General features: G+C 42.3%; 1 protein-coding gene across 1 annotated transcript in view; it reads left to right on the top strand.

The window, feature by feature from the left end:
• The window catches only part of eipr1 (EARP complex and GARP complex interacting protein 1), a 57,416-nt gene extending 35,651 nt beyond the window's left edge, over nt 1-21,765 (top strand). Inside the window, exons 7-9 of the mRNA XM_034222481.1 lie at nt 9,461-9,628; nt 13,115-13,282; nt 21,343-21,765. Of these exons, the coding sequence (XP_034078372.1) occupies nt 9,461-9,628; nt 13,115-13,282; nt 21,343-21,517 (511 nt within the window). The 3' untranslated portion in view covers nt 21,518-21,765. The remainder of the gene's footprint in view (nt 1-9,460; nt 9,629-13,114; nt 13,283-21,342) is intronic.
• Nucleotides 21,766-25,552: the final 3,787 nt, after the last annotated feature.

Raw genomic sequence — 25,552 nt, 5'->3', positions numbered from 1 at the left:
GTAAGTGTGTGTGCTGTGTGTGTGTGTCCAGTTGGTGTGGCAGCTGTGTGATGGCAGCCTTTCAGCACGCTCCGCTGCCTCCTCAGACGACCTCTGAGGTGTCCCCTCACACCTGCACAAACACATAGGCGCACACAGGGAAGTACACAGATACACACTCTTCTTTTCTCCCCCCCCCCCACCACTTCCCTTAACTTCCCCCAGGCTCGCCCCCCCTCTCTGCCAGCCCAATCACGGCTGCCGTGCTCTGAAATAAGGACAGGGGGAGCAGCCCAGCAGTAGCAGCCGCCTTTAGTTAGTCATCTTACACCCCGGAGAGGAGTTTCTGCAGCACACTCCATCTCCCAGACACACACCGCTTCTAAAAAAATTAAATATAACACTGCTTATAAAACATATATGGAGCCTGTTCTAGTTTGTACTGATGTAATATGCAGCATTATGTAAATTATGAAATACTCTGCTCCGATATTGGGGACAGAAAGTGGTGTTTAATGGAAAAGCCTGACACATTTTCTCTTCTCCTAAGCTTGTCTTTGTTATTGTACCTCTGCTTTTACATTATTCAGAATCTACGGGAAGGCTGTTGTGATTTTATAGAAATTGATGCATGATTTATTATTTCACTTGTGCCCTAGGTTGTAAGAAGGTACTTGGAGCATTTTGACGTTTTTTCTTGTCAAATATTGATTAAATAATATCATATTTTATATACAGCAAATCAATGGGATAGACAAATAATTGGGATCGCTGTCCATATCATAATTTAATGCATTCCGACACATTAAAAGAAGGTGAATTAATGAACAACTAGAATATCATGGGAGAGTGCAATCCTCAACAAAAACCAAATCACATGCTCCTCGGATGGTCCCATTTCCCGATTTAGTAAGTCGATCTTTCGGCCTTTGGTGTGTTCATGAGCTTGAAGTTGTCATTGAAAATAACAACTTCATGTCTTGTGGTGTCTTGGACACCACAAAACATTTCAATAGCTGTTTCTGATTTGTAGGGGCGTTCACGAGATTTTTTACAGATTATTCTTACATCCCTTGCATTAAAAAGGCCACTGTGCCATTCATGACGTGATTTGTTCCATTTCAATAATGCAGTGGTTCTTCCTTGGCCCATGCTGCACTCCTCCACTACGTGTAATGGTAATTCAGGCAGTGTTTTTTCCTGATGTTTTTGTCATCCTTCTGATTGACAAACTGAGCTGAAAACATTATGTCCTATGCAGATTTAAACACACTTCAGTTTCACACACTAATACCTCATTCACACCAACGCAACTCCGGTTCAAGCTCCGTGCTAGAGCTTTTCAAGTTCAGAACCGGTTCTTCGGTTTAGCTCCGGCTCTTTTCACACCGCCCAGAGTCCGACTGGTGCTGCGTCATTGCGTCATCGTTTGCGTCATGACGTAACCGTTTGCGTGCCTGCTTCATAAAGCCAAACCGCGCGGAAACCCCTCACAGCTGACACCGACAACAACAACAATGGCCGATTGTGCTCCAGCTTCCTCTGTACCTCTTCGGAAGATCAGATTCCCAGTAGGTATCTGGTCTCTTCAGTGGACCACTGCTGCTTGTTACGTTTCTCCATTGTTGTGTACAAACTGGATAAAACGCCGGCTTTTTGTTGTTGTTCAGGAGTTGATCCCGCCCCTGCCCCCGCCTCGACGTAAGCGTGACGTATGCGGTGCTTTTGCTCTGGCCGGACTTTTTTTTGGTGCTCGAAATGTACCGGATTCCGGAGCTAAGAGGCTGCTCCGCTGCGGTGTGAACAGGAAAACCCGGTGCTTTTCAAGCTCCAGCTCCGAACCGGCACTGAAACACCGTTGGTGTGAATGAGGTATCAGGGTGCACTAGGTCTGGTATGAACAGTAGCTTATGGTGGCTAATGTTCGCTAGTGTCAACAAATATATATTGTTTTGTCAAAAAAAGTATTGTACGCTCACAAGAATCAGAAATGATCGAGGAACGCAAGTCGGATACAATGGTATCAGACTGTCAACATTTAGGGTGTAATATGAAATGATGTCAGCAATTATGTCAGTAACTTCGAAATGTCTTTGTAGTAAAATCTTGTGTTTTTGGGGAACCAACTGTGTGTCATTCCCGGCACACTGGGGTGCTTCCAGCCTTATAATATTAGGCTAGCTAACAGGCATGTAGTACTAGCCAGTGGGCATACAGCTTGGTGTGTGTGTGTGTGTGTGTGTGTGTGTGTGTGTGTGTGTGTGTGTGTGTGTGTGTGTGTGTGTGTGTGTGTGTGTGTGTGTGTGTGTGTGTGTGTGTGTGTGTGTGTGTGTGTGTGTGTGTGTGTGTGTGTGTGTGTGTGTGTGTGTGTGTGTGTGTGTGTGTGTGTGTGTGTGTGTGTGTGTGTGTGTGTGTGTGTGTGTGTGTGTGTGTGAGAATTCCCTCTTGGATCGACAGTCCACAGTGAGGGGGCAACACACACACACACACACACACACACACACACACACACACACTCAGAGCTGTGTAATAGCTGTCATGCTTGCAGCCATACCATGCACTGCAGGGTGCATACTGAAAAGCAGTGCAGTGCTGCAGTGAAGCATGGACTCTCTACACCTCCCCTGTGGTGTGTATGTGTGTGAGAGAGAGACTAACAGAGAAAGAGCCGATAAAGAAAGAGAAGGAGCGTAAAAAGAAGGTGGAATGATTGATAGTGGTGCTATTTGCTCCTTCACAGTCCAGGTTAAAAGCCAGTTGTCTGTTGGTGCTAGACAGCATCAGAGCTCGTCACACAACAGAGGCTCACACACACTTCATGGCCAAAAACACAGCCTTTTCATTGCACCTTCTCAACAGATTCTGCAGTGCCATAATGATAGGGTACCCAAGGTAAAGCCAATCATTCAAAAGCCTTTTTTCCATCATATTTTATTCACATATTCAAATATCTCTCCATTGTGCAAAAAGGGTATCAGGATAATCCGACATCACATTCCAAAACAAAAGATGCCAGCTGTTTTTGAAATAGTGGTAGTCCGTACGCCACTGTCAATCTGAGGCTGACATTTTGAACCCCGCTGTGGTCAAATTGATCATCTGTAACCTTTTCATGTGCTCCAAGCCCCCCCCCCCCCCCCCCCAACTTCCCAGTAGACACGAACCAGACATCACAGTGTTTATCTCATAATGGTGTATTCATGACCTTATGCAAACCTTGAAATCAAAGAATAAAAACAAAACAATACAATATTACCGGTAGATTTTTGATGCAAGCACCGCACCTCTTTTAGATACTGTTGCTATACGCCTGTCAAGTTTACAATGATGGTGGCCTGGTGGCAGACTAACCTCTTGAACTTTTGGGTTATTTTTGAATTAGTGGGTACTTGATTGGAGACATAGGTAATATATAGTTTCAGTTTTCACATTACAATACAAAGGTTTAAACTAGGGTGAGGACTAACACGTCTGACAAATGTAACTATAGCTTGAGTATTGTTAGCTGGGCGGCTGGAATGTAAACTTGTCCAAATCTGACATTAGCTTTATTTCTAAATAGCATGGCTAGCTTACACACAGTTGATCTGCTAATTGTGAATGGGGCTTTTGTTAGCCTGTAACTATAGCCTGCTACTACAATAATGTTATCCAACCATATATTGTACAATATATGGACCAGGGTACCTGCCAAGTGCTGGAAATCCTTAAAAACATTTCAATGTAATATGGCGTTTTCACGGTTGGAAAAAGGAGTTGGACTCTAAAGTTTGGAAAAATGCTTGAAATAAAATACTTCTTTTATAAAGGTGACACATTTTGAAACTTTGTTGGGTTGTCCTTTTAAATTGGCACACCAAAGAATACTGTCACAAAACATTTAAGTTTAGTATATCAAAATAACAGCCCCATACCATACATAGCGCCTCAACTTTTGAAGATTCAAAGTTGGACAGTTGCTAAGCTATGATTGGACGATAATTGTCAGGAAAATGTGTTAAAAGACTCAAATGTATCATATTGAGATATTTGTTTATTTTATAACTTTAATACTGCTACAGTATCACTGACATGTGCTAAATCCAATATCATGTGTTGTTGTTAGACGAGGTACAAAAATACTGGACTCAATTGCAACGACTACATTTTTAATGAGAAAAATAAACAAAGTTTAAACAAAAGATCACTCTTGCGAGGACAAAATAAAGCTCTTGGTTTCTAACAAACAAAACTCTCCTCTCTGGTAACACGCTGGGTCCCTAGACATGTGAAGCACGCTGAAACAAGACGAACTGGCACAAGACAAAGGGAGACAAGGACTATTTAAACATGAGGTGAGTGCACAGGTGGAAACAATCAGGGGCGGGGCAGACGCTGACGATGGCGGGAAAACACACAAAGGGAGGAAGTAACGGGGCCTGAAATGAAAGACAAGAGGTAAGTACAAAATAAAATAGGAAATGGGAAATGACATGAAACACGGGGACTTGACTAGAGATGACAGACATAAATAGACAGACAAGACAGGCAAGTAACATAAATACCTGACTAAACATGAAATGACAGACATAAAACAAACACAACTAACACATTTGACGAGACACCACAGTTGTAGGCTTAGGTTTACACTTCTAGTTTTTCACTAAACAACTTTTTTGCTAACCATCATGGTTAGCAAATCCCCCCCCTTCATTTAGGCTGCTTGAAGTAATGATCCCTTACTCATCTGCATGTGAAGATTCTCCCCCACTCTTCCTCCCTCCCTCTACCTGCCTCTCTCCCTCCCATCTTTCTTTCTCTGCCAGCTCCCTCTCAAAGCCAAGCTTTAATTTTGATCAGCGATGAAATGATTGCTCTCCTCTTTCGATTTTTCTTTCCACCCCTCCCTCCCCACTGCAGTTGTCATAGAAACAGAAGTGTGTGTGTGTGAATTTATGTGCGACTGTGAGCGTCTGTGTTCCAGTCGATCCCCTCAGTGGAGAGATTTATCACCCAGGCTAAGCCAGGAGGGTGTGTGTGTGTGTGTGTGTGTGTGTGTGTGTGTGCATGCTTGTCTGTCTACCTTTGTCGCTCCCCTCTTGCACACCTAAATCTTCTTCTGTATTTACACACATAACAGTATTTTAGCCAGTGTGTTCCCCCAGTTTATGTTTTTATCTGTGTGTGCCTAACAGTGTGTGTAATAGGTCTCCTGTCCCCTCATCAACCCCCCCAGCACACACACTCACACACTCACACACTCTCAACTGGATGACTTGAGATTGAGTGTGTTTGGTGGCTTAGGCCGGCCACAGCTCTAATCCTCTGCCCTCATACAAACACAAACACACACTTATAAAAAGTCCCAGGTCCCTCCACTATTGGCGGGGCAGGGGGAGTGTATGCATCAGGGTGTGTGTGTCCCAGTGTGTGCCAGCGTGGAGGGGATTGCTCAGAGACACCAGAGAGGGAAAGAGCGAAACTAACCCAATTTCCTGCTCCATTTCCTTTTCACGCGCCGGGCGTGTCCCATTCCACGGCGGGTCGGGTTGAACACCAGCCACCCTACAGCCCGGGGTCACGCCTTTTACCTCAGTCACACGCTGGAGAGGGGGGGGGGGGGGGGCGCTGTAAATAAATCATGTGCTCCTGCTCAAAATAACACTGTTTTTAGTGAAATTAAAGTTCACCAAAAGTTCCAAGTCAGATTCAATTTCGCACTATAGGTTTTAAGCAAAACATATTCCATAAAGCATGTGTTAATGGGAAAGTATACATAAAGTTAAATATAACTGGTTACTTTAATTTCAAAAAGTCTTTACAATATTACTGTCTTACACAAGTTTTGCATTACTTTCACAATTTATTTTTAAATATAGTGACATTATAAATTGTAAAATGGTAATGTTGTTTTGTAGTGGTTAATTCAAGTATTGTGAATCCAGAGGTGGGCGATATTTTATAGCCTAAAGGCGTACGTCTATAAAGTGCATTTTTCTGGCAGCAAAGCGTGGATTTGTTTCTATGACGACATATCAACACTTTAACCGAAATTGTATGATGGACTAGCCTTATCTATTTTGACCAATGTCCTATTGTTCTGTATGCTTGTCCTCCTACTTTGTATTGATGAGTTCAACATAAATAAAGTGATATCATCGCCGGAAGTGACTTGGTGTAAATGAATGATAACCATAAACTAATTATGTTAGTGTTTACTTGTTACTTGACATAGTAAATGTTATAATACTAAAAACACTACTATAAGTATTGTGTTACATTACTACGTTACTGATGGAAGTTGTACATGAGATACCCTCAACTCTAGTGTTATTGAGTGGAGTTTTTTCAATGACGACATATTGCCACTTTAACCAAAATTGTATGATAGACAAGCATGGCCCTTTTTCTTTTTGATATCTATTTGGACCATTGTAGGTAGATTTGTTTAAATCACCTCACAGTGTAAAATGTCATATTACCCAAACTTTAAAGGGCCCATGTCATGCTTTTCCGGTTATTACCCGTCCCCTTGTGTGTTATGTAGCTTTTTATGCATGTAAATGGTCTGCAGAGTCAAAAACCCTCAAAGTACACCCTGTAGCGTGTAAAACTCTAACACAGAAAAGACCTGTCTATGCTGCCCACGAACGCCTCGTTGGACATTTTTCTTTTTTTCTTCCTGGTCGTAGTGACGTAACGACGTCCAAATGGACCAATCCGTGGAGCTCCTCACACACACACGCTCACTCACTCAGCCTTATCTTTTCTCAGGCTGCGAGTGTGTGGCGAACTTTGTGGCGAACAGCCTGGCTGTGAGTGTATGTGTGTGCTCAGGCTGAGTTCCGCGGTGTCTCGCAGACCCCACGCAGCAACAAGGAAACTACACCAGTAATCCAGCTCACACTGTCCGCTCCTCGAGCCTCAAAGGGCGGAGCAGCGAGCCCCTCAACGTCCCGCCAACACGGCACCCAGACCCCACGCAACATTCTCATCTGTTTGTCATTACTGGTGTCATTTTCTGGTTGCTAACAAACGCCATTGTAACACATAATCACTAATGTTCAGCTGTAACGTGGTGGACTCATCAGAACAGAGTGGGCGAGCTGACCAATCAGAGCACAGTGGGCTCACAGGGAGGGGGGGGGCAGGAGCTCCAACAAGCCATTTAGGACAGAGTGAATACAATGTAAATCTATTCTAGTAGACCTCAACAATGGAATTATGATCAGTAGAAATGGCCATGTCATGGGACCTTTTAATAGTGCTAAAATGAACTTGCATTTGGAAACCCTCACACACACTTACAGTAATAATAAACTTTAACGTTCAGACTTCATTTAAACAATGACCTTGGAACGCTAATGCCACATTAAAATCACAGCTCTTATGAAATGGCAATATCCCTGGGCTCTAAGAGCTAAAACACACCCTTAAAAAGGTGATTATAGGTATTTTATGCTGTCCCTTTTTCAGCTAGAATGCACCACATAAGTTGGTATTAAGTATGCAACTCTGACATATCCATATAACAAAAGCCTTATAACCAGGGATCAAGTTGCATTGACATGCTAATAACTGCAAACCAGATATAAATCTATGTAAACTCATTAATGCAGAGTTAGTCATTTAGAACAGACATGTAGCTTAATCTTTGCTGAAAATGTGTTTTCTCAGTGGAAGCTGGTGGAAGATATTTGACATTGTCTGTCAAGCTCCATATGCTAACACCAACGAAACGGTCCAGTGGCAGTCACAACACACACACACACACACACACACACACACACACACACACACACACCGACAGAGTCACACAGTCCCTGAGTTGTCTTGACCTAATTGAAGCCCAGCGGTCTGCCTGAGGTCATTCTCTTATACCTCCTTTATTTTAATGAGATTTTTAATTAGCATGTTAATTGCCTAACGTGATCAGCAGGGTGACTAGCTAGCTGGCTAGCTGCTGTTGGCTTCCAGCTGGGCCATAACACTGAGGCTTTCCACTCCGCTGAACACAACTGTGCCAAGCTGAGCTTTGTTAGGCTAGCCTGGAGAGGAAAAACAAGTGCAGACTTTCTACAGCCTCGTGTAGCATTTATGATAGAGGCAGACCTCTAGATTTAACTATTAGCATTTTATTCAAATTGGTTTCTATTCTCTGACACCCGCTTGATTTGCTTCGTCCTTCTTAAAGTTAGAAAACAGTTTCAGCAGGCTGCACAGGCAGCTTACTTTAATCAGCAACGCAACCATTATTAAACCTGACACACATACACACACATACAGTATAGAAGCTTTTCTATATGCTTTTAGTACTGGGATTGGTCAAATTCAGAGGTCAAATTTCAAAGTGTGTGTTGTGTACATGTACACACAAAGAGGGTTTCATTCATTTCATGACTTACGCAAAAAATGTGATTGTTCATATAACATACAAGCTGCTGTTATACAGTCCTAAAGATGCTTTATGCACTGTGTGTTGACGTCACTTGATCAAACTGTTTATAATTTAACATTGACATGTAGAGGGCAACTACTTGCTCTATATGTAAATGCAATTGAAGACACTTCCCCATTAAAACCAGTATAAAATGTGTCCCATCCCCTATCATATATCTGTGTCTAATGACTGTCAGGTAGAAACGGTGGTAAAGGTTTTTTTTGCATGGTGGCAATGATTGTACTATCTACCTTCACACCAGCACATAAAGAAAAGTAACGGGTGGAAGGTCAAGGAGATTGCAAAAGACGTTGCAACAATATTTCCACATATTCCTGTATACTGTATGTAAGGAGACAAGACAAGGCTAAGCCGAGGAAAACGTACAGTATAGGAGATGAAAGGAGCTGGCCAGAAAGATGTAAAGTGGAACAATACGCAGAACGTCTCTTCCTCTGTCATGTCTTCCTGTTAGCTTCACTCTAGCAGGAACTCAAGGCTGCGCGCTTACAGTATGAGGCTCGCCTTTATAATTTGCCACCGCCAGTGCCGGCTTCTTTTATTGAGCCTGGCCTTCGCTGACAGACACAGAGGAGGCTTTGATTGAACCTGGGAATGTTCTGCTGTGTGTGTGTGTGTGTGTGTGTGTGTGTGTGTGTGTGTGTGTGTGTGTGTGTGTGTGTGTGTGTGTGTGTGTGTGTGTGTGTGTGTGTGTGTGTGTGTGTGTGTGTGTGTGTGTGTGTGTGTGTGTGTGTGTGTGTGTGTGTGTGTGTGTGTGTGTGTGTGTGTGTGTGTGTGTGTGTGTGTGTGTGTGTGTGTGTGTGTGTGTGTGTGTGTGTGTGTGTGTGTGTGTGTGTGTGTGTGTGTGTGTGTGTGTGTGTGTGTGTGTGTGTGTGTGTGTGTGTGTGTGTGTGTGTGTGTGTGTGTTGACCCTGTGAATCATTCTCTCCCTCTTGTTGTTCTGTCATATGCCCTTCTCTCTTTCTCTCATCTGTCTTCCCCTCCATGCCTCCTGTCGTCTGCCTTGTTTCTAATCACCTGTGTCCTCTCCTCCCTCTCCAGTCAGATCTACTGTATCGAGAACGCCCACGGCCAGCTGGTGCGCGACCTGGACTTCAACCCCAACCGCCAGTACTACCTGTCCAGCTGCGGAGACGACTGCAAGGTCAAGTTCTGGGACGTCCGCAACGTCCAGGAGCCCGTCAAGACTCTGGAGGAGCACTCTCACTGGTGGGTGGATAGGGTGGGGGTCCAGATAGGATCAGACAGTGTACTGTGTCATTGAACCTGATGACCCGAGTTCAAGTCCCTGTGTTAGCGAGCACCCGTCCTGCTCCCTGAGTGTCACACTACAGTAACTAGCTTCCATGTTTGGGTGGAGATGAATGAAGTATGACATTTTTGAACTACAGGCAGTTAGTCTTTGGACCCTTGTACAAGCTCTTCTAGGCCAATGTCAATATCTGATACCAATATTCAATGTAATTAGCTTCCCTAATTTAAGGCAGTTTTTCTCTGGGGCATATTGCAGGACGGGTTGATTGAAAATGTTCAAGGTCCCATGAAGAGTCATCTTTTAATCATCACTTTTAATGTAATGTATTTGCTTCTTGGATACATATATTTTCAGTCACCTCATGTTGGGGTGGGTTATTATATATAGTATGACCTGAATGTATCGTGGCTTGTTCTACATTGGATGCAGTTATTGACTGTATTGCGTGAATCCAGGACCAATTATCATATCATTCAGGCTGCAGGATAGCTCAGTGGTTAGAGCTGGAGCGGCCAAATACTGCGATTTTCAACGGGCCTGGGATTCGATCCTGAGAATATTTCAGTGCAATGTCTTCCCCTCTATTACCCCTTTGACCAATGTATCTCTCTTGAATATAAGTCAAACTTACAAGTACAACGATAAAGAATACAAGCAAAAACAAGAGGCGAATTCATGTTTTATTAAAATAAACTGTTCTATTGTATTAGGGTGGAGAAACCTCAGAATTGGATGTGGCAAAAACTGGGTGTGAGTCTCATTTGCTAAGTGGATATGACAGATTTGAGGGATTTCTTTCACATAAATATACCAGGAAATCAACATTGTTCAGATTTCTTCATTAGGAGACACCATTTATTTTACATTGCGTTTACATATTATAGTATTTCAAATTCCAAAGTGTCCTCAGAGCTCACTAAACCTGGGTTGGGGACATAACGTTTTATCTTAATGTTATTCAATTCAAGATAATATTACAGAAATAGTTGGAAAATAAATATATCATATCATTACATTTTACAACTGTCTGGGGGAAAAGTAATCCTGTGTCTAATATAATTATACTGTATTTGTGTAATGGGAACAAGTCTTTAAACACCATCGGAGTCTAATTCAGGCACGTTCAGTAAAACTCACCAACAATAATGATAAACATGATGATAACTCCTTTGCCACACTGTTGATTGGTTTCTGGATTTAATAATGGCTTTATCTCCTAACTAATGAAATGCCCTAACTACTGCTGGTGCAATAAAAGGTAGTAATACACTAATTACTAATTAAATAGGCTGCTACTCATTATGTCAGTGAGGATTGCATTGTGGGTCGAACGGAGAGCCTAAGTCCTGCACCGGCTAGTCTTCTGTGAGGCTTCAGGCGATGCTCAGAGCTGAACATGGCTTACTGCAGAAGTGTGTGTGTGTGTGTGTGTGTGTGTGTGTGTGTGTGTGTGTGTGTGTGTGTGTGTGTGTGTGTGTGTGTGTGTGTGTGTGTGTGTGGTGTGTGTGTGTGTGTGTGTGTGTGTGTGTGTGTGTGTGTGTGTGTGTGTGTGTGTGTGTGTGTGTGTGTGGTGTGTGTGTGTGTGTGTGTGTGTGTGTGTGTGTGTGTGTGTGTGTGTGTGTGTGTGTGTGTGTGTGTGTGTGTGTGTGTGTGTGTGTGTGTGTGTGTGTGTGTGTGTGTGTGTGTGTGTGTGGGGGGTGGGTGGGTGGTGCGTGTGTACATTGGAGACTCTTCTCCTGTGTGAGCTGAATAGATGATCAGTGTGTCTGCGAGCCAAACTGGGCTACTGCAGCACACCAGTCCTTACCTGATAAAGGTAGACACACACACACACACACACACACACACACACACACACACACACACACACACGAGGGGGGGTGTTATCTCCAAATGAAAGATATACTTGGCAGACATATCCATAACTGTAGATAGCTGAAGATAGGATCTTTTCAGATAGGAGATGTGTGTGTGTGTGTGTGTGTGTGTGTGTGTGTGTGTGTGTGTGTGTGTGTGTGTGTGTGTGTGTGTGTGTGTGTGTGTGTGTGTGTGTGTGTGTGTGTGTGTGTGTGTGTGTGTGTGTGTGTGTGTGTGTGTGTGTGTGTGTGTGTGTGTGTGTGTGTGTGTGTGTGTGTGTGTGTGTGTGTGTGTGTGTGTGTGTGTGTGTGTGTGTGTGTGTGCCATCTTATCTGTGTTTTTGCAAGGACTCTCTTTTTATCTCTATATGTGGCTACATGCGTTTGTGTGTATTCAAGCATTTCTATAACGCATAATATGCATACGCCTGTGTGTATTTGTCCTGTGTGAACACTTATCTCCAGTGCGATGAATATACGTGTGCTTGTTTCCGTTTGTGTGTTTGTGTCGGTTGTGCGCTCTCATTTTTTTCAGAGCGCAGCCAGGATATGGCCTCGGGGCTGTTGGGGGTATTAGGGACTATTTTTTAGCAGGGAATCGGATTGGGGGAGCGCAGGGAACGGCGTGGCCGAGGCTGATTTCCTGTCAACAGCCTCCGTTATCCCTCAATCCCTCCCTGTGAGGGGAGTGGGACCGCACTGTGAGCTGTCCCCCGGGCTCACAGAGAGGGAGAGAGACATAGAGAAACACAACAAGAGAAAGAAAGAGAGGAGGAAAAATAGCACGAAGGGGGAGACAGTGGTGACAATCGGAAAAATTGAAAGAGGGGGACAAAAATGAGAGGGGAGAGGTGAGGGAGAATTGAATTGGAGAAAGCGGAACTGAGCAACAAACCAAACCAGGATCAGAGAGTTTATGATCAGGAAGCCTAAATATAGACTGAAATGTGCCAAATCCTCATTACTGGCATCGGAGTATTCACCCAAAAAGGCATAATATGAGAATGTTGCATTGTCTCCATGATTTGTGTGGGCAAGATTGTTTCAATTGATTTATTTAAAGGAAAGTCCCAATGAGATTAAAGCAATGAGAGTACTGGCCAAGATAGTCAGCAGCACAGTAACAGGCTGAAATTAAAAACAATAATAAAGAACATATGGTCACAATCAGTAACATCATGATAAAATGCATCTACAGACAGAGGTTTGTTCTTCTCTGGAGCAGCGTAACTGAATGCCCTTTCCCAAGCCTGGTGACTTTAGGGACAGTGAGCAAAAATAAAGTTGACAGGTTACCCTACTTTGATGTAGTCTGCAAATAAGGTGGACGAGAACTAAGAATAGCCTCATATATAAGGGTGTTCCAATGGTTTTGTCTACGGATGATCAGGGCAGACCATCCAACCCGAGCATGCAACGAACAATGGTGCGTCAGGGTTTTAGGATAAACCTAACCCTGTGCGGAGAGTTTGGAACAATGGCAGATACATACATCCCCTTGGACTCTCTAAAATGTCCTGCACCTCCCCACATTACTGCATTATTTAATATCGAATGCATGTGTGGTGTTTTTTTCCGTCCCAGGGTGTGGAGCGTGCGCTACAACCACAGCCATGACCAGCTGGTGTTGACAGCCAGCAGTGACAGCCGCCTCATCCTCTCCAACATGGTGTCCATCTCCTCGGAGCCTTTCGGACACTTGGTGGACGACGAGGAGCTCAGCGATGGCGAGGACAACCACCAGGAGGACAAGTAAGAGCAACTGGGGCTACTTAGGAAATGCAGTGAGACCATGCCTTAATACATTAGAGACATAGTTATAATGCTTTATAATCGGTGTATACTCCTGTATAATAGTCATAAGCACTCATATATCTTATAAGGTCAGGAATCTTAGTACTTCCTTATTGGTATTTTTCTTAAAGTGGACCTATCATGCTATATTTGAAACATATATTGTAGGGCCATACCTATATAAAACATGTCTGTGAAGTTTTTTTTTCAAAATACTAAACAGTTCACCCATTGTAGCCATGCCTCATACTGCTCAAACCCCTCTTTTGCAGCCCTGTTAGAGAAACGTGGATCTTGGGTCTTTAGCTTGAAAAAAATAAATAAGAGGAGGCGGAGCTAATGCCTGATCAGAATTCTACTGGAGATAAAGTTAAATTTGGTTGTGATAAAACGCCATCCTGTTTAAGCCACGTCAAGGATTATTTCTGAACTAGTATGGAGCTCAAATGCTTTTTCTCTTGCAGGTTTATCACAAGGTGAGTTCTTTTTATATTTCCTGCTTTTTAAACACATGTGCTCTACAGCAGTACAGGTTAGCTCTGAGTGTTATCAAGGCTTGCTAATGTAAACAAAGATGTCCACAACACGTCAGGCATTGTTTCTGATAGCAACTTTCTGTGGGTCCGCCGCCATTTTGACGTCAGTTCGGATGGAATCTGTATCCGCTTGTTGTACACCCGATTTTAGAGATTTGGGTATGGAGGAAAAGAGAGAGGGTTTTATTTTCTGACGCTGCGTGAGTTCCCCGACACATATGTATGTATAAAAGATGTCAAAAAGTGCATTTTGCATGATAGGTCCCCTTTAAATAACCCTTTATATGAAGGTCTTCTCTATAATGTAGGGCTGTGCGATTATGGCAAAAATCATAATCACGATTATTTTTGGTCAATAATTGATATCACGATTATTAAAAACGATTATCTATTTACTTTAAAAACATCCATTTATTGAACAAATTTAATTTGAACAGTATGTTTTTAACAGTTGATTACCCTGAACTTTTTTTTATTAAAAATAATAATCGTTTTATTTACGTTGTTTTCGTAATCGTTGCAAGCCAAAATCGTAATCGAGATTCAAATACGATTAATTGCACAGCCCTACTATAATGCATCATAAGCATATTCTTAGGAAATTATAATGCATTTATAAGGCTTTATGTGTTTTTTTTACTTTTTATTTTAACCTTTATTTACTCTCTGTTGTCACTTTGGCATGGTGTCTTAAAGCGTTATAGGAGATGAACTTATAATACATTATTTCCACTACTTATTATACTTTATATACCTTGTTTAAAGTTGTTATGAATGATTATAACCATTTACAATGTTTTATTATGCACAATATTTAATAAACATGACCTTCATTTTTCTTTGTCATATATTGTAGTCATAGCAAATTATAACTCCAATAGTTTTTTTCCCTTATAAATGTTGTATTACGCATAAATATATGCGGTTTATCCATATAACATGTCAAAGTATGTTTATAATTAATTATTTACATGTCAGTGAGTGACCAGCAATAAGGAAGTATCATGATACTCGACGTTAAAAGCATTAAGAATATGTCTGTAATGACGCCTTGTGCATTATAAACACAAGTGTAAAGTGATCTAAGATTCAATAATAAGTGCTTTTCTTCCGTAATAATTAGCTTTTAGATAGTAAAATAGGGACTTAAACCAATCATTTATTACAGATTGGGCTTTATTTTTGTAGCTACCCTATCAGTTGTGTTTTTCCAGGCTGAGTATTAATAAGTATTTGGGTTTTTACTGTCCACTGTAACTCACTTGACTGTTATCATCTTGAACTTTGAGGAGGCTACGCTAAGTGTCTTGGTTATTGGTGCTCCAGTAAACGTGTTCATATTCCTCAATACTGAACACACTGGAGGAAAATAAATTGAGATGGAGCAGTACAGTATTAGCTCCACTGCCAATTATTGATGTTTATCACCATGCATAAACCATCCTTCATTGGCCCACTTAATACACATTAACAGGGTTGTGAATTAATTCTTTTAAATGCATAATGCCAGTCTATTTCAAGATGACACTTTTCTTGCTCCGAGCATCTCCCTATTACCGTGTGATCCATGAATTCCCCTCATCCTCGTAAAAGTATTTGGACATTGATACCCCTTTTTCAGTTTTGATTCTATTTTATAATGTGGAGCACATTTGAAGTATAGGTGTGGGATCGCTGTGTTAAAGGTTTAGTTTGTATGTTTTGAGGTGGGGTGGTCTGATTCCTCGACAAATTTGTTTGTTTGTGTTATTTTCTGCCTTACAAATGTAGTTAATACACTGAATGTGGACAAGTGCCTCACACATCCCAACTATAATACATCCAAACTATCTGTTTAAAGGGGCCCTATTATGCTTTTTGGGGTTTTCCCTTTCCTGGTCTTCAAAGAATCAAATCCCAACGTTTCTCTTCCACACACCCACATTCTGAACATTTAATCATGTAAACATGTCACAGTATAGGCACAAAATATAAATATGAACCTGAAAGTGAGCATAGGCAGGGCTGCACGTAACTGGTGCGCAGGTGCGCATGCGCACCTCCGCCAAAAAAAGAGCACCGGGTCATTTGAAACAAAGCGCATTTGCGTACCAACATTGAGAGAGAGGGGAAGGGAGAGAGAGAGGGGAAGGGAGAGAGAGAGAGGAAGGGAGAGAGAGAGGGGAAGGGAGAGAGAGAGAGAGGAAGGGAGAGAGAGAGAAAGAGAGATATTTGCGAGTTGCATATGAACCATGATATGAACTCAGGGCCGGCCCGTAGCGCTGGCTAGATGTTCGCCTAGGGCGCCAGATCTGGGGAGGTGCTGCGCTGGCAGTTCTGGGAGGGAAAAAAACATTTGGACCGTTGGGGCTCATCCTAATTTTCGGCCTTGATGTAACAATATTCATAATTAAGTAAATGTAACACCCTTTTCACCCCGGTTCCACCTTTCATTTGCCCTGTACGATGGGCGCTGTAAGTGATGAAAATGGGGGATGTTGGCTTATCTGGCGCCCGCAGCTCACAGCCAAAGTGCGAGTGAGCGAGGGAGGGTGCACCGGTACCAGTGCTGTTGTTATTAGAATCTGGTGCAGTGCTAGCTGCCGTGCTAGCTACCAAAAATATCCTTTAAAACTGGAGAGATAAAAAAAAAATGCATAAATAAATAAATGTTAAGGTAAAATAAGATATGAATGAACAACACAAATAAAATAAGTTACATTAATTTGTTATTGGCTATGGTAGGCTATTGGTTATGTTCACATACTTATTTGATTACATCCACTTGTCTAAGATGACAACAGAGACTTTCGACCCAAACCCAGCTGTTGACTTGTGGATGCAAGTAGCTAATTGCAGACTCAACCAGAGAGGAAGTAGTAGGCCTACATCATCAGCTACCATGTCTGACAGAGAGGAAGACAGTGAGGAGAACAGTCAGGAGGGTAGTGATGGCAGCTTGTAGGATTACTGGTCGTGCTAATGTTGTCTTGTGTTCACCTCTGCATGTGTGTTCAGTGCCGTGTGTCTGGCAAATAAAGTCAAGACCCCCTCAAAAGTTCCGGTTTATTTCATTTTAAGGATGAGCACCAAGCAACATCTCCAGGTGCTCCTTTGAGAACCAGGGCAAAAAAGTTATGTGCACCCCTGATAATAGGGCCCCTTTAAGGCACAGCTTTCACCACCACATCGATAATCTTTTTTTGTTCTTGTAAAATATACCGTTCTCATTTCTACACTGCCACAAGCCTAATGAAACACACAGTGAGATATATCAGCATATAAAGAAACACACCATGTATTCTAACTGTTCATTTGGTATTAGGGCCCTGAAGATTAGAGCTGACTGCCTCAACCTTTACTTTCACACTCTTTAAGACCAAGTGGAGAGGAAAAAACAGTGACAAATATTACTGTCAAAACAATTCTGCGGTTTTGTAGTGGTTACTAGGGATGTAACGATATATCGAATATCGCGGTAAATAAATGTCTCAATACCGTCGTGAGAATGACAAAATATTAGGGCTGTCAAGTTAACGCGTTAATAACGCGTTAACGCAAAAAAAAATTAACGCCACTAATTATTTTAACGCGATTAACGCATGTGTATTTTTTGTCCTCGGCCGCCCCGTAGTTTCAGAGCGCATCGAGTTTAAAATACCATCTACAAGCTGATGCTGACAGCCCTGCTCCTGCCGCCCGCTTGTGGCAGACCACAATTCCACGCTCACCGGCAGGCACCGACTGGCTATTGGGAGGACCGGGAGGGTGTGTGTATGTGTGGCCCGAGCGAGCGAGAGAGACCTTACGTGCATTGTTGTTGTTAGCATCTGGTGCTAGCTAGCTGCGCTAACGGATATGGAGCTGTTTAAATGAAAACAGAGGAGCGACATTTCGCCACAACTGCGCCGAGCACTTGACTTTATGCAGGAAGCCAGACAGTGGGACATTGTACGAAAAGTCATCACACTCAGCACGGATAGTGCGCAACATGATTGCAGCGTCCAGGCTGCTCCCGTTCGAGCATATGCCTTGAGTTGCACATAGCTCCAACGATCCAACACACACACACACACACACACACACACACACACACACACACACACACACACACACACACATACACACACACACACACACACACACACACACACACACATATTATTGTATGAGAGGTTCCAGGTTGAATTGAGGCGAATATTTTTAATGTTCAGAGGTTGTTGTGTTTAATATTCATGAGAATATTTGTCGCGGATACAAGCGGCCGAGATGGGTTTTCTCCGCAGGGTGGCTGGTGTCTCCCTTAGGGATAAGGTGAGAAGTTCGGTCATCAGGGAGGGACTCGGAGTTGAGCCGCTCCTCCTTCGCGTCGAAGGAGCCAGTTGAGGTGGTTCGGGCACCTAGTTAGGATGCCACCTGGGCGCCTCCCTAGGGAGGTGTTCCAGGCACGTCCAGTTGGGAAGAGACCAAGGGGTAGACCTAGGACCAGGTGGAGGGATTATATCTCTTCGCTGGCCTGGGAGCGCCTTGGGATCCCCCAGTCAGAGCTGGTTGATGTCGCCAGGGAAAAGAAAGTTTGGGGCTCTCTGCTGGAACTGCTACCCCCGCGACCCGACCACGGATAAGCGGGAGAAGATGGATGGATGGATATTTGTCATTGTTCAAATGATAATAAACATTAGCATAAAGCATATTTGTCCACTCATATGTTGATAAGAGTATTACAAACTTGAAAAATATTCCTCTAAGGTACATTTAGAACAGATAAAAAATGTGCGATTAATTTGCGATTAATCGCGATTAACTATTTTAATCGACTGACAGCCCTACAAAAATTTTTTTTTTTAAACCTTTATTCAACCAGATGGTCCCATTGAGATCATCAATCTCTTTTTCAAGGGAGACCTGTCCAACATGGCAGCAAGTAGGTTACAACATGTACATAAAACAACAGATAACAATAAAGGACATCGTATTTACAGGGCTACATGTACATAGAGACATTGACAAGTACCAACAGTATATTTATATCTCGCCCTGTCAATAAGCCTCACCTTCTTGGCAAAAACTGTATTGTTTTTGAAGTGGTGGAGAGACAATGCACAGTTTGACCCACTGCTGTCACCCATGGCCAAAGCATATCTCTCTGTCCCAGCAACATTAGTACCAAGCAAGAGAGTTTTTTCCACAGCAGGGGATATTGCAAACTCCCAAACATCCCATGCTTCTACCTGGAAATGTGGACATGCTCATATTCCTAAAAGATAACCTTGATGATGCTGAGTGAGTGAGTGAGTGAGTTAGAGTTGAGTTACTTGAAAAACTAAAGTGAAACTTGATTTATTCTATTGCAGGGTCTGATTATTATATTGTTGACACTTTAAAATACTACTATCCTACTAAAATGCTGTACGAATCAGATTTATTATTTAATAAAGAGAAACAATTCAAGTAAAAAAAAAAAAGAAAAAAAATTACAAAGAAAATTCACATTTTTTTCCTTTATTTTTCAATATCGCAATAAATATCGTACCGTGGACTTTTTATCGCGATATTATCGTACCGTGAGTTTTTGGTATCGTTACATCCCTAGTGGCTACTATTCAGTACTTTTACTTCTGCCACAGTCCTCCATCCGCTCTGGTCTAATTCAGCCTCTTACCTATGACTACCAGCTCTTACACTCAATGACTGACTCTCACGCACAATTATCAACTCTTCTCCCTAATCACCAGCACTCAGCTTTGTTTGAACCCTTCCACTATACTTATTGACCCCTCTTGTGTGTACGGTACGTGTCCACTCCACGGTACCTGGACACTACAGACAGGACTCCGGGACTCTATTCTGATTTTATACGGTAGCTTTTAACAGATAAGACGAAATTCAAAGATGGTGACACTTTTCAATATTACCAAACAGAAGAGGATAGGGTTTTAACACTCTAAACTAAAGGAATGAGTTTTTCAATCAAACAGATCTTCACTATATCTACATACAGATGGAGTTGATTTTTTTTTATATTTTAGGAAGTTTAAAACATAATCCCTTATATAGGCTGTTGCAGGTTAGGGTTAGGGTTAGCAAAAACTGGACCCATACAGTAATCCAGATTACGTCCACTTCTTTTAAAAGCTTAGTCTCAGTATAATGCAATACATCACCCTAAAAGGTTTGAACAATAACTGAACATTTTCTCCTTCATGAAAGTGGGATTTATTGTAGGACTTTTGATGTGGATTCGATTTGAATCCCCATTTTCCATGAATTACCTTTAGGCATATGTACCTAAACAACAACTGAGTCACTATTTTTTCAGCTACAAATGAATGTTATCTCATTGAAGTGTACAATAGTTTCTTTAGGCAAACTGTCTATTGAAATTATCCTTAATGACCTTGCAATACTTTAGGCTAACTGAGGCAGAGTCCAGCGTTTTGTAGCATCAGTCAAGTGCTCTCTCATATCCCCTCTTGTCTTTCCCCCCCCCAATGAGTCTATGTGAGCAGAGCACTTAAGAGTGTTTTTATTTTAGGCTGCTGGCCGGAGGGAGCAGCTACTGTCTGTGTGAAACAGTTTATGAGGGAAATAAATCCAAAGTATATATGTCACTGTTTTCCCTCAGGACTACTTATAGTACAGCAGTGGGTTTGGGAGAAATCTGGGATGGCAATAATGCTAGATCATAATTCCTAAATAGTATTAGTATTTAGTCACGTTGTTGAAGCAGTGGGAGAAATGTCTCGGCACTGGGGAGGCTGATGTTTGTGTACTGAAGACAGGGAGAAATAAAGTCAAAACTATCCGATCCTCAGCAGGTACTGGTGTGTGTTAGGCACCCTCTACTCGAAGGATATAAACCGATACAAACAGAAGTATTGTGTTTGTAAGAGTATATGTATTACCACTTCCTTTTAGTGCTGATAGCAGGGAAGGAATTACTGAACAGGCCTATTGAGCCCAGGGGCCAAAGGACTCAGGGGTCTGACTAATACAATGTCCCTGAAAAGACACAAAACAATCACAAAGAGACGCCTAAGGACTGAAATTAAATGGATACAATAAAAAAACATACACATGACAACTACAGAAAACCCCAAAAGGACCACATGGAGACAGAACAAATTCTAAAGTGACCCAAAATGACCACAAAGTGACCACAGAGAAATTATGAACATATAAGAATAGATGAATATTGACTTCATGAGATGCAAACAAAGTGGACTGAAAATGTCTACAAAAACACAACTAAGATTTAAAATAGATCCAAAGCAATCACAGGGATGCTAAATTACAATCACAAAAAAGTGATATAAAACAACCACAAACAGATGCAAAACAACCAGAAATGACTAAAAATACATGCAAAAATGATTACAAAGGAACGCAAAATGATTAACTATTAGCTATCATTCGGTATTTCAACGTCATTGGTGGTATGAGGGAAAATGTGAAGAATTCCTCTGCCAGTGGTCATAGCTCATCCCTCTGTGTGTGATTCAGGAGTAAGGAGCCCCTGAAGGACAGTGTGGTGTCTACCTACGAGGAGCATGAAGACAGCGTGTATGCTGCAGAGTGGTCGTCGGCAGACCCCTGGCTCTTCGCCTCGCTCAGCTACGATGGCCGCCTCGTCATCAACAGGGTCCCCCGTGCCCTCAAGTACCACATCCTGCTCTGAGGAGTGACACATCTGTACACATGTGACGCTGCAAGAAGCGTAAAGAATGACATTCCATTATAACGTGGCACAGTACGTGTGCTGTGCGAGACACGGCATCTGCTCGTGAGGGCAGCAATGGTAAAAAGCGTGTGTGTGTGATGTAAATAAACTGTGACCCATATGTTCCAATGATAACTGTTAACAATAAAATGTAAATTAAAGTTAAAAAAAAGCTAATTGTTTCATCATGGCATAATTCCATAAGATCTACTGTGTCGAATCATTTTGTGCATACACATATTATTGTATTTGTTATCATTTATATATTATCTGTATACAGTAGGGGTGTAACGGTACACGTACCCGTACCGAAATTATTCGGTACGGGCCCTTCGGTTCGGTACAGGTGTGTACCGAAGTGTACCGAACGAATATAACGTTAAACGTAAACAATTGAGAACGTGAATAACTTTTTGGAAGTAATCTCAGGTGCTGCGTCGCAGCATTCAGAGTAATTTGCTCACATTGGGTTCAACGCGTCATAGAGCGAGCAAGTCATTTCATTGGATGAGAGGCATACTATGAGAGCTGGTCAGAGGGATGCGTTCAAATGTAGTCAGTAATTTGAGGAACTGTCAAAAATTAATGGCGAACGCAGATAAAGTTGAGCTCGAAAATCCTCCAGCATCATTGAAGTCTCCGGTTTGGGAACATTTTGGTTTCGCAGTTACGTACAAGGATGACGGACAAAGACAGCTGGACTGAACCAAAGCTGTTTGTCGGCATTGTTCAACTAAAATTGGTTACGCGGCTGGCAATACATCAAACTTGCACACTCTTGAAAAGGCATCACCCGAACGTGAATATCACCGGTACCAAAAGAAAAAAGACTGAAGTGCAAACCCAACTCCCACTAGCATTTAAGCCTCCACCACTCGCAAAAAGATCAGACCGAGCCAAAGCTATTACAAACACCAAATATCCTTATGTTGCCATGTTAGCAAAGCGCTACCTGGCTGTATCTGCTACCTCTGTCCCTAGCGAGAGGGTTTTCTCCACATCAGGAGACATTGTTAGTGCCAGCAGATCTGCCCTTTCGGCAAGCAATGTGGACAAGTTAATTTTTCTTTAAAAAAACATGAAAATACAATGACAAGCAAGTCCTAATGTCAAACTGGCTGCTTAGGTGCTAGTACAGTACAGTTCAAATACAGATTATTTCAGTTCATCGAAATGCTGCACCTTAATGTTCATCTTATTATATTTTGTATTTATTTGAGTGAATATTCATAGTTTAATAATAATTAAAAACCCAAAACTAATAGTTTATGTTTTGTGAGTACTAGTAGGCTACAGTAAAGTTCAAATACAGATTATTTCAGTTCATCGAAATGCTGCACCTTAATGTTTATTTTATTATATTTTGTATTTATTTGAGTGAATACATTATTCACAGTTTAATAATAATAATAAAAATATATATATATATGTTTTGTTTTGTGAAAAAAAATTCTGCTGTACCGAAAACGTACCGAACCGAACCGTGACCAAAAAACCGAGGTACGTACCGAACCGAAATGTTTGTGAACCGTTACACCCCTAGTATACAGGTATTTACTAGTGCTCAGCTATCATTACAACTACTACAGTTATAAAATGCAGCTATCTGAAAACATGATATTTGATCAAAGAAAACTATGAGAACAAACTATGAACACACCATAAACATATTATCACGTTAGAAAGTAAATATGGCAGACAGTTGCTAAGTTGCACGTGCACAAACATTTTTAGAGATATCTTTCTGACCACTTCAACCTACTCCAAATACCTTTTTGTTGTTGTCAGTCCGAACCATTACAGTGCCTTTTGCGAGATGTAAAACCAAAACAATGAGCTGAAAGACGCTAAAAGGCTTGGTAATAATTTAGGCATTAATACAAATTATAATTGTATCACTAACTACATTAGGAGTGCTGCTTGCAATATATTTGTAAAGATTAGAGCATGGTCTAAATGTTAAATAAAGAAACATATCTCAACACAAATACGCTGCCCATTCCCCTTTTCCATGACATCACATCTTTGGGTGTGGTCACGCGTTCGACATGAAGCGTTCAATCTATACAGAGTTCAGCACTTATTTATGAATTCTTGTTGTATTTCTGTTCTGATTGTTATTCAGTTTAAACTCTTAAAGGTCCCATGACATGGCCATGTCTGATGATCATAATTCCATTGTTGAGGTCTACTAAAATAGATTTATATTGTGCAATTTTCCAAAATCACATTGGTTTCTCAAACAGCATCTCTGTATAATATGTGTATTCACTCTCTGTCCTAAACGCCTTGTTGAAGCCCCCCCCCCCCTATAAGCCCAGTGGCTGTCTGACAGCGAGACACAGCCCGAAACCAGCCCGAGCACACACACACACACCCTGGCTGGGAGTTTGTGTGTGTGCTCACACACCGACTCACAGCCTCGCCGCGTCCCGTCGTCTCAGGGAGGAGAAATCGGCGGAGCTGCAGCTGAGAAAAGATTGAGTGAGTGTGTGTGTGTGTGTGTGTGTGTAACCTAACGGCTCTGCGGACGTAACGTAACAGCTCCACGGATTGGTCCATTTGGGTATGGGCACGTCACTATACCCAGGAAGAAAAAAATGGAAAAAGAGAAATCTCCAACGAGGCGTTCTGGGGCAGCATAGACAGGTATTTTCTGTGTTAGAGTTTTACTCCCTACAGCAGGCATCCTCAAACTACGGACTCTGGTCCGGATCCGGACCGAACCACCACTGTCTCCGGACTCTGAGCAAATTATAGTTTTCATATGTATTATCTCTCTGTATTATATGTGAGACATCGCCACAACGCATTCGCAACGAGTCAAAATTCTCCGCTATGTCCACTGCAAACAGCGCTCTGCATGTCTGACTGTTCCACTGTGTTCCACCTGTGTGTGTCAACGCTTTGGTCCAATCACATTCAGCATCCAGTCAGCGTTTTTTCCCCCCAAACAATCTGCGAATCAGAGGCACAGTAGGGCGGGGTCTTCGCGGAATGCGGGTAGGGAAAAATGTGTGTGTCTCTTTCAACCTGTCTAAGTCAGAGCGAGAATTAAAAAAAACAAAATTTAGAGCGAGAGTTAACAGCTCATCTAGTTCCATCTGTACTGTAGCTAGTAGCCTAGTTTCACCTACCGGGGTGGCAACTGACACCCTAAAAATAGGCCTTGCCACCCCAGCTGCCACCCCAGTTGGCAGCTTTGTTTTGAAAGAAAAGTTGTGGCTCATCGGACATTTATGAGAGAAAGTCTCTAATGTCCGAGTGCAAGTGAATGCAGCACAAGATGCACGTCATGCACGTCCCCCGGTCCTGGCACGAGTGTGGACATACGTTGGCGGCGATTTCATTTTGAACTGGACGGCGCAAAACGAGAAGCATTCGGACCCAAGCACTGAAGGAATGAGGTATTTGCGGTCTACACTGACAGAGAAGAGACTGTCAGTTTGACTGTACTCAGCATTGAATCAAAACGCACTAAAGCTGTTGATCTTAATACGTTTGTGAGGCGTTTTGCTGAACAAAATGGTAATCGCCGCATTCAGCTGTAATAGACATGTCAACTTGATGCTCTGCTCACGGATGAGCATACACAACTATTAAAGGTGGGGTAGGTACGTTTCAGAAACCGGCTCGAGTGCACTAAAATTTGAAAATACACAGCCGAAAAGAATTCCTTACAGAGCACCTCCTCCAACACATGAACGCGCACATGACGTCTGCAGACTGGTGAAAGTGGCCGCCTGGCGAGTCATTGAAGTACTGCTGCAATGCACGCCCAATGAGGGCACGAGATACATTTGTGCGTGCACGAGATGGAAGGCTGACAGACAGGGCGGCAATCCAATCCGTTTAGCCGGCCCGGCTAAACGGATTGGTTGTACTTTTTACAGTATTACGGCTTCCACAGATGACATTTTTTTATGGATTTTTTGTCAAATACTTCAGATATTCATTGCTATCGGGATGTTAAGAGCATTCCATGGAATATAA

The sequence above is a fragment of the Gymnodraco acuticeps genome, unplaced genomic scaffold (genome assembly GCF_902827175.1).
Source record: "Gymnodraco acuticeps unplaced genomic scaffold, fGymAcu1.1, whole genome shotgun sequence".
NCBI lineage: Eukaryota > Metazoa > Chordata > Actinopteri > Perciformes > Bathydraconidae > Gymnodraco > Gymnodraco acuticeps.
The sequence above is the reverse complement of the archived record's forward strand: the minus strand, read 5'-3'. Positions and strand labels throughout refer to the sequence as shown.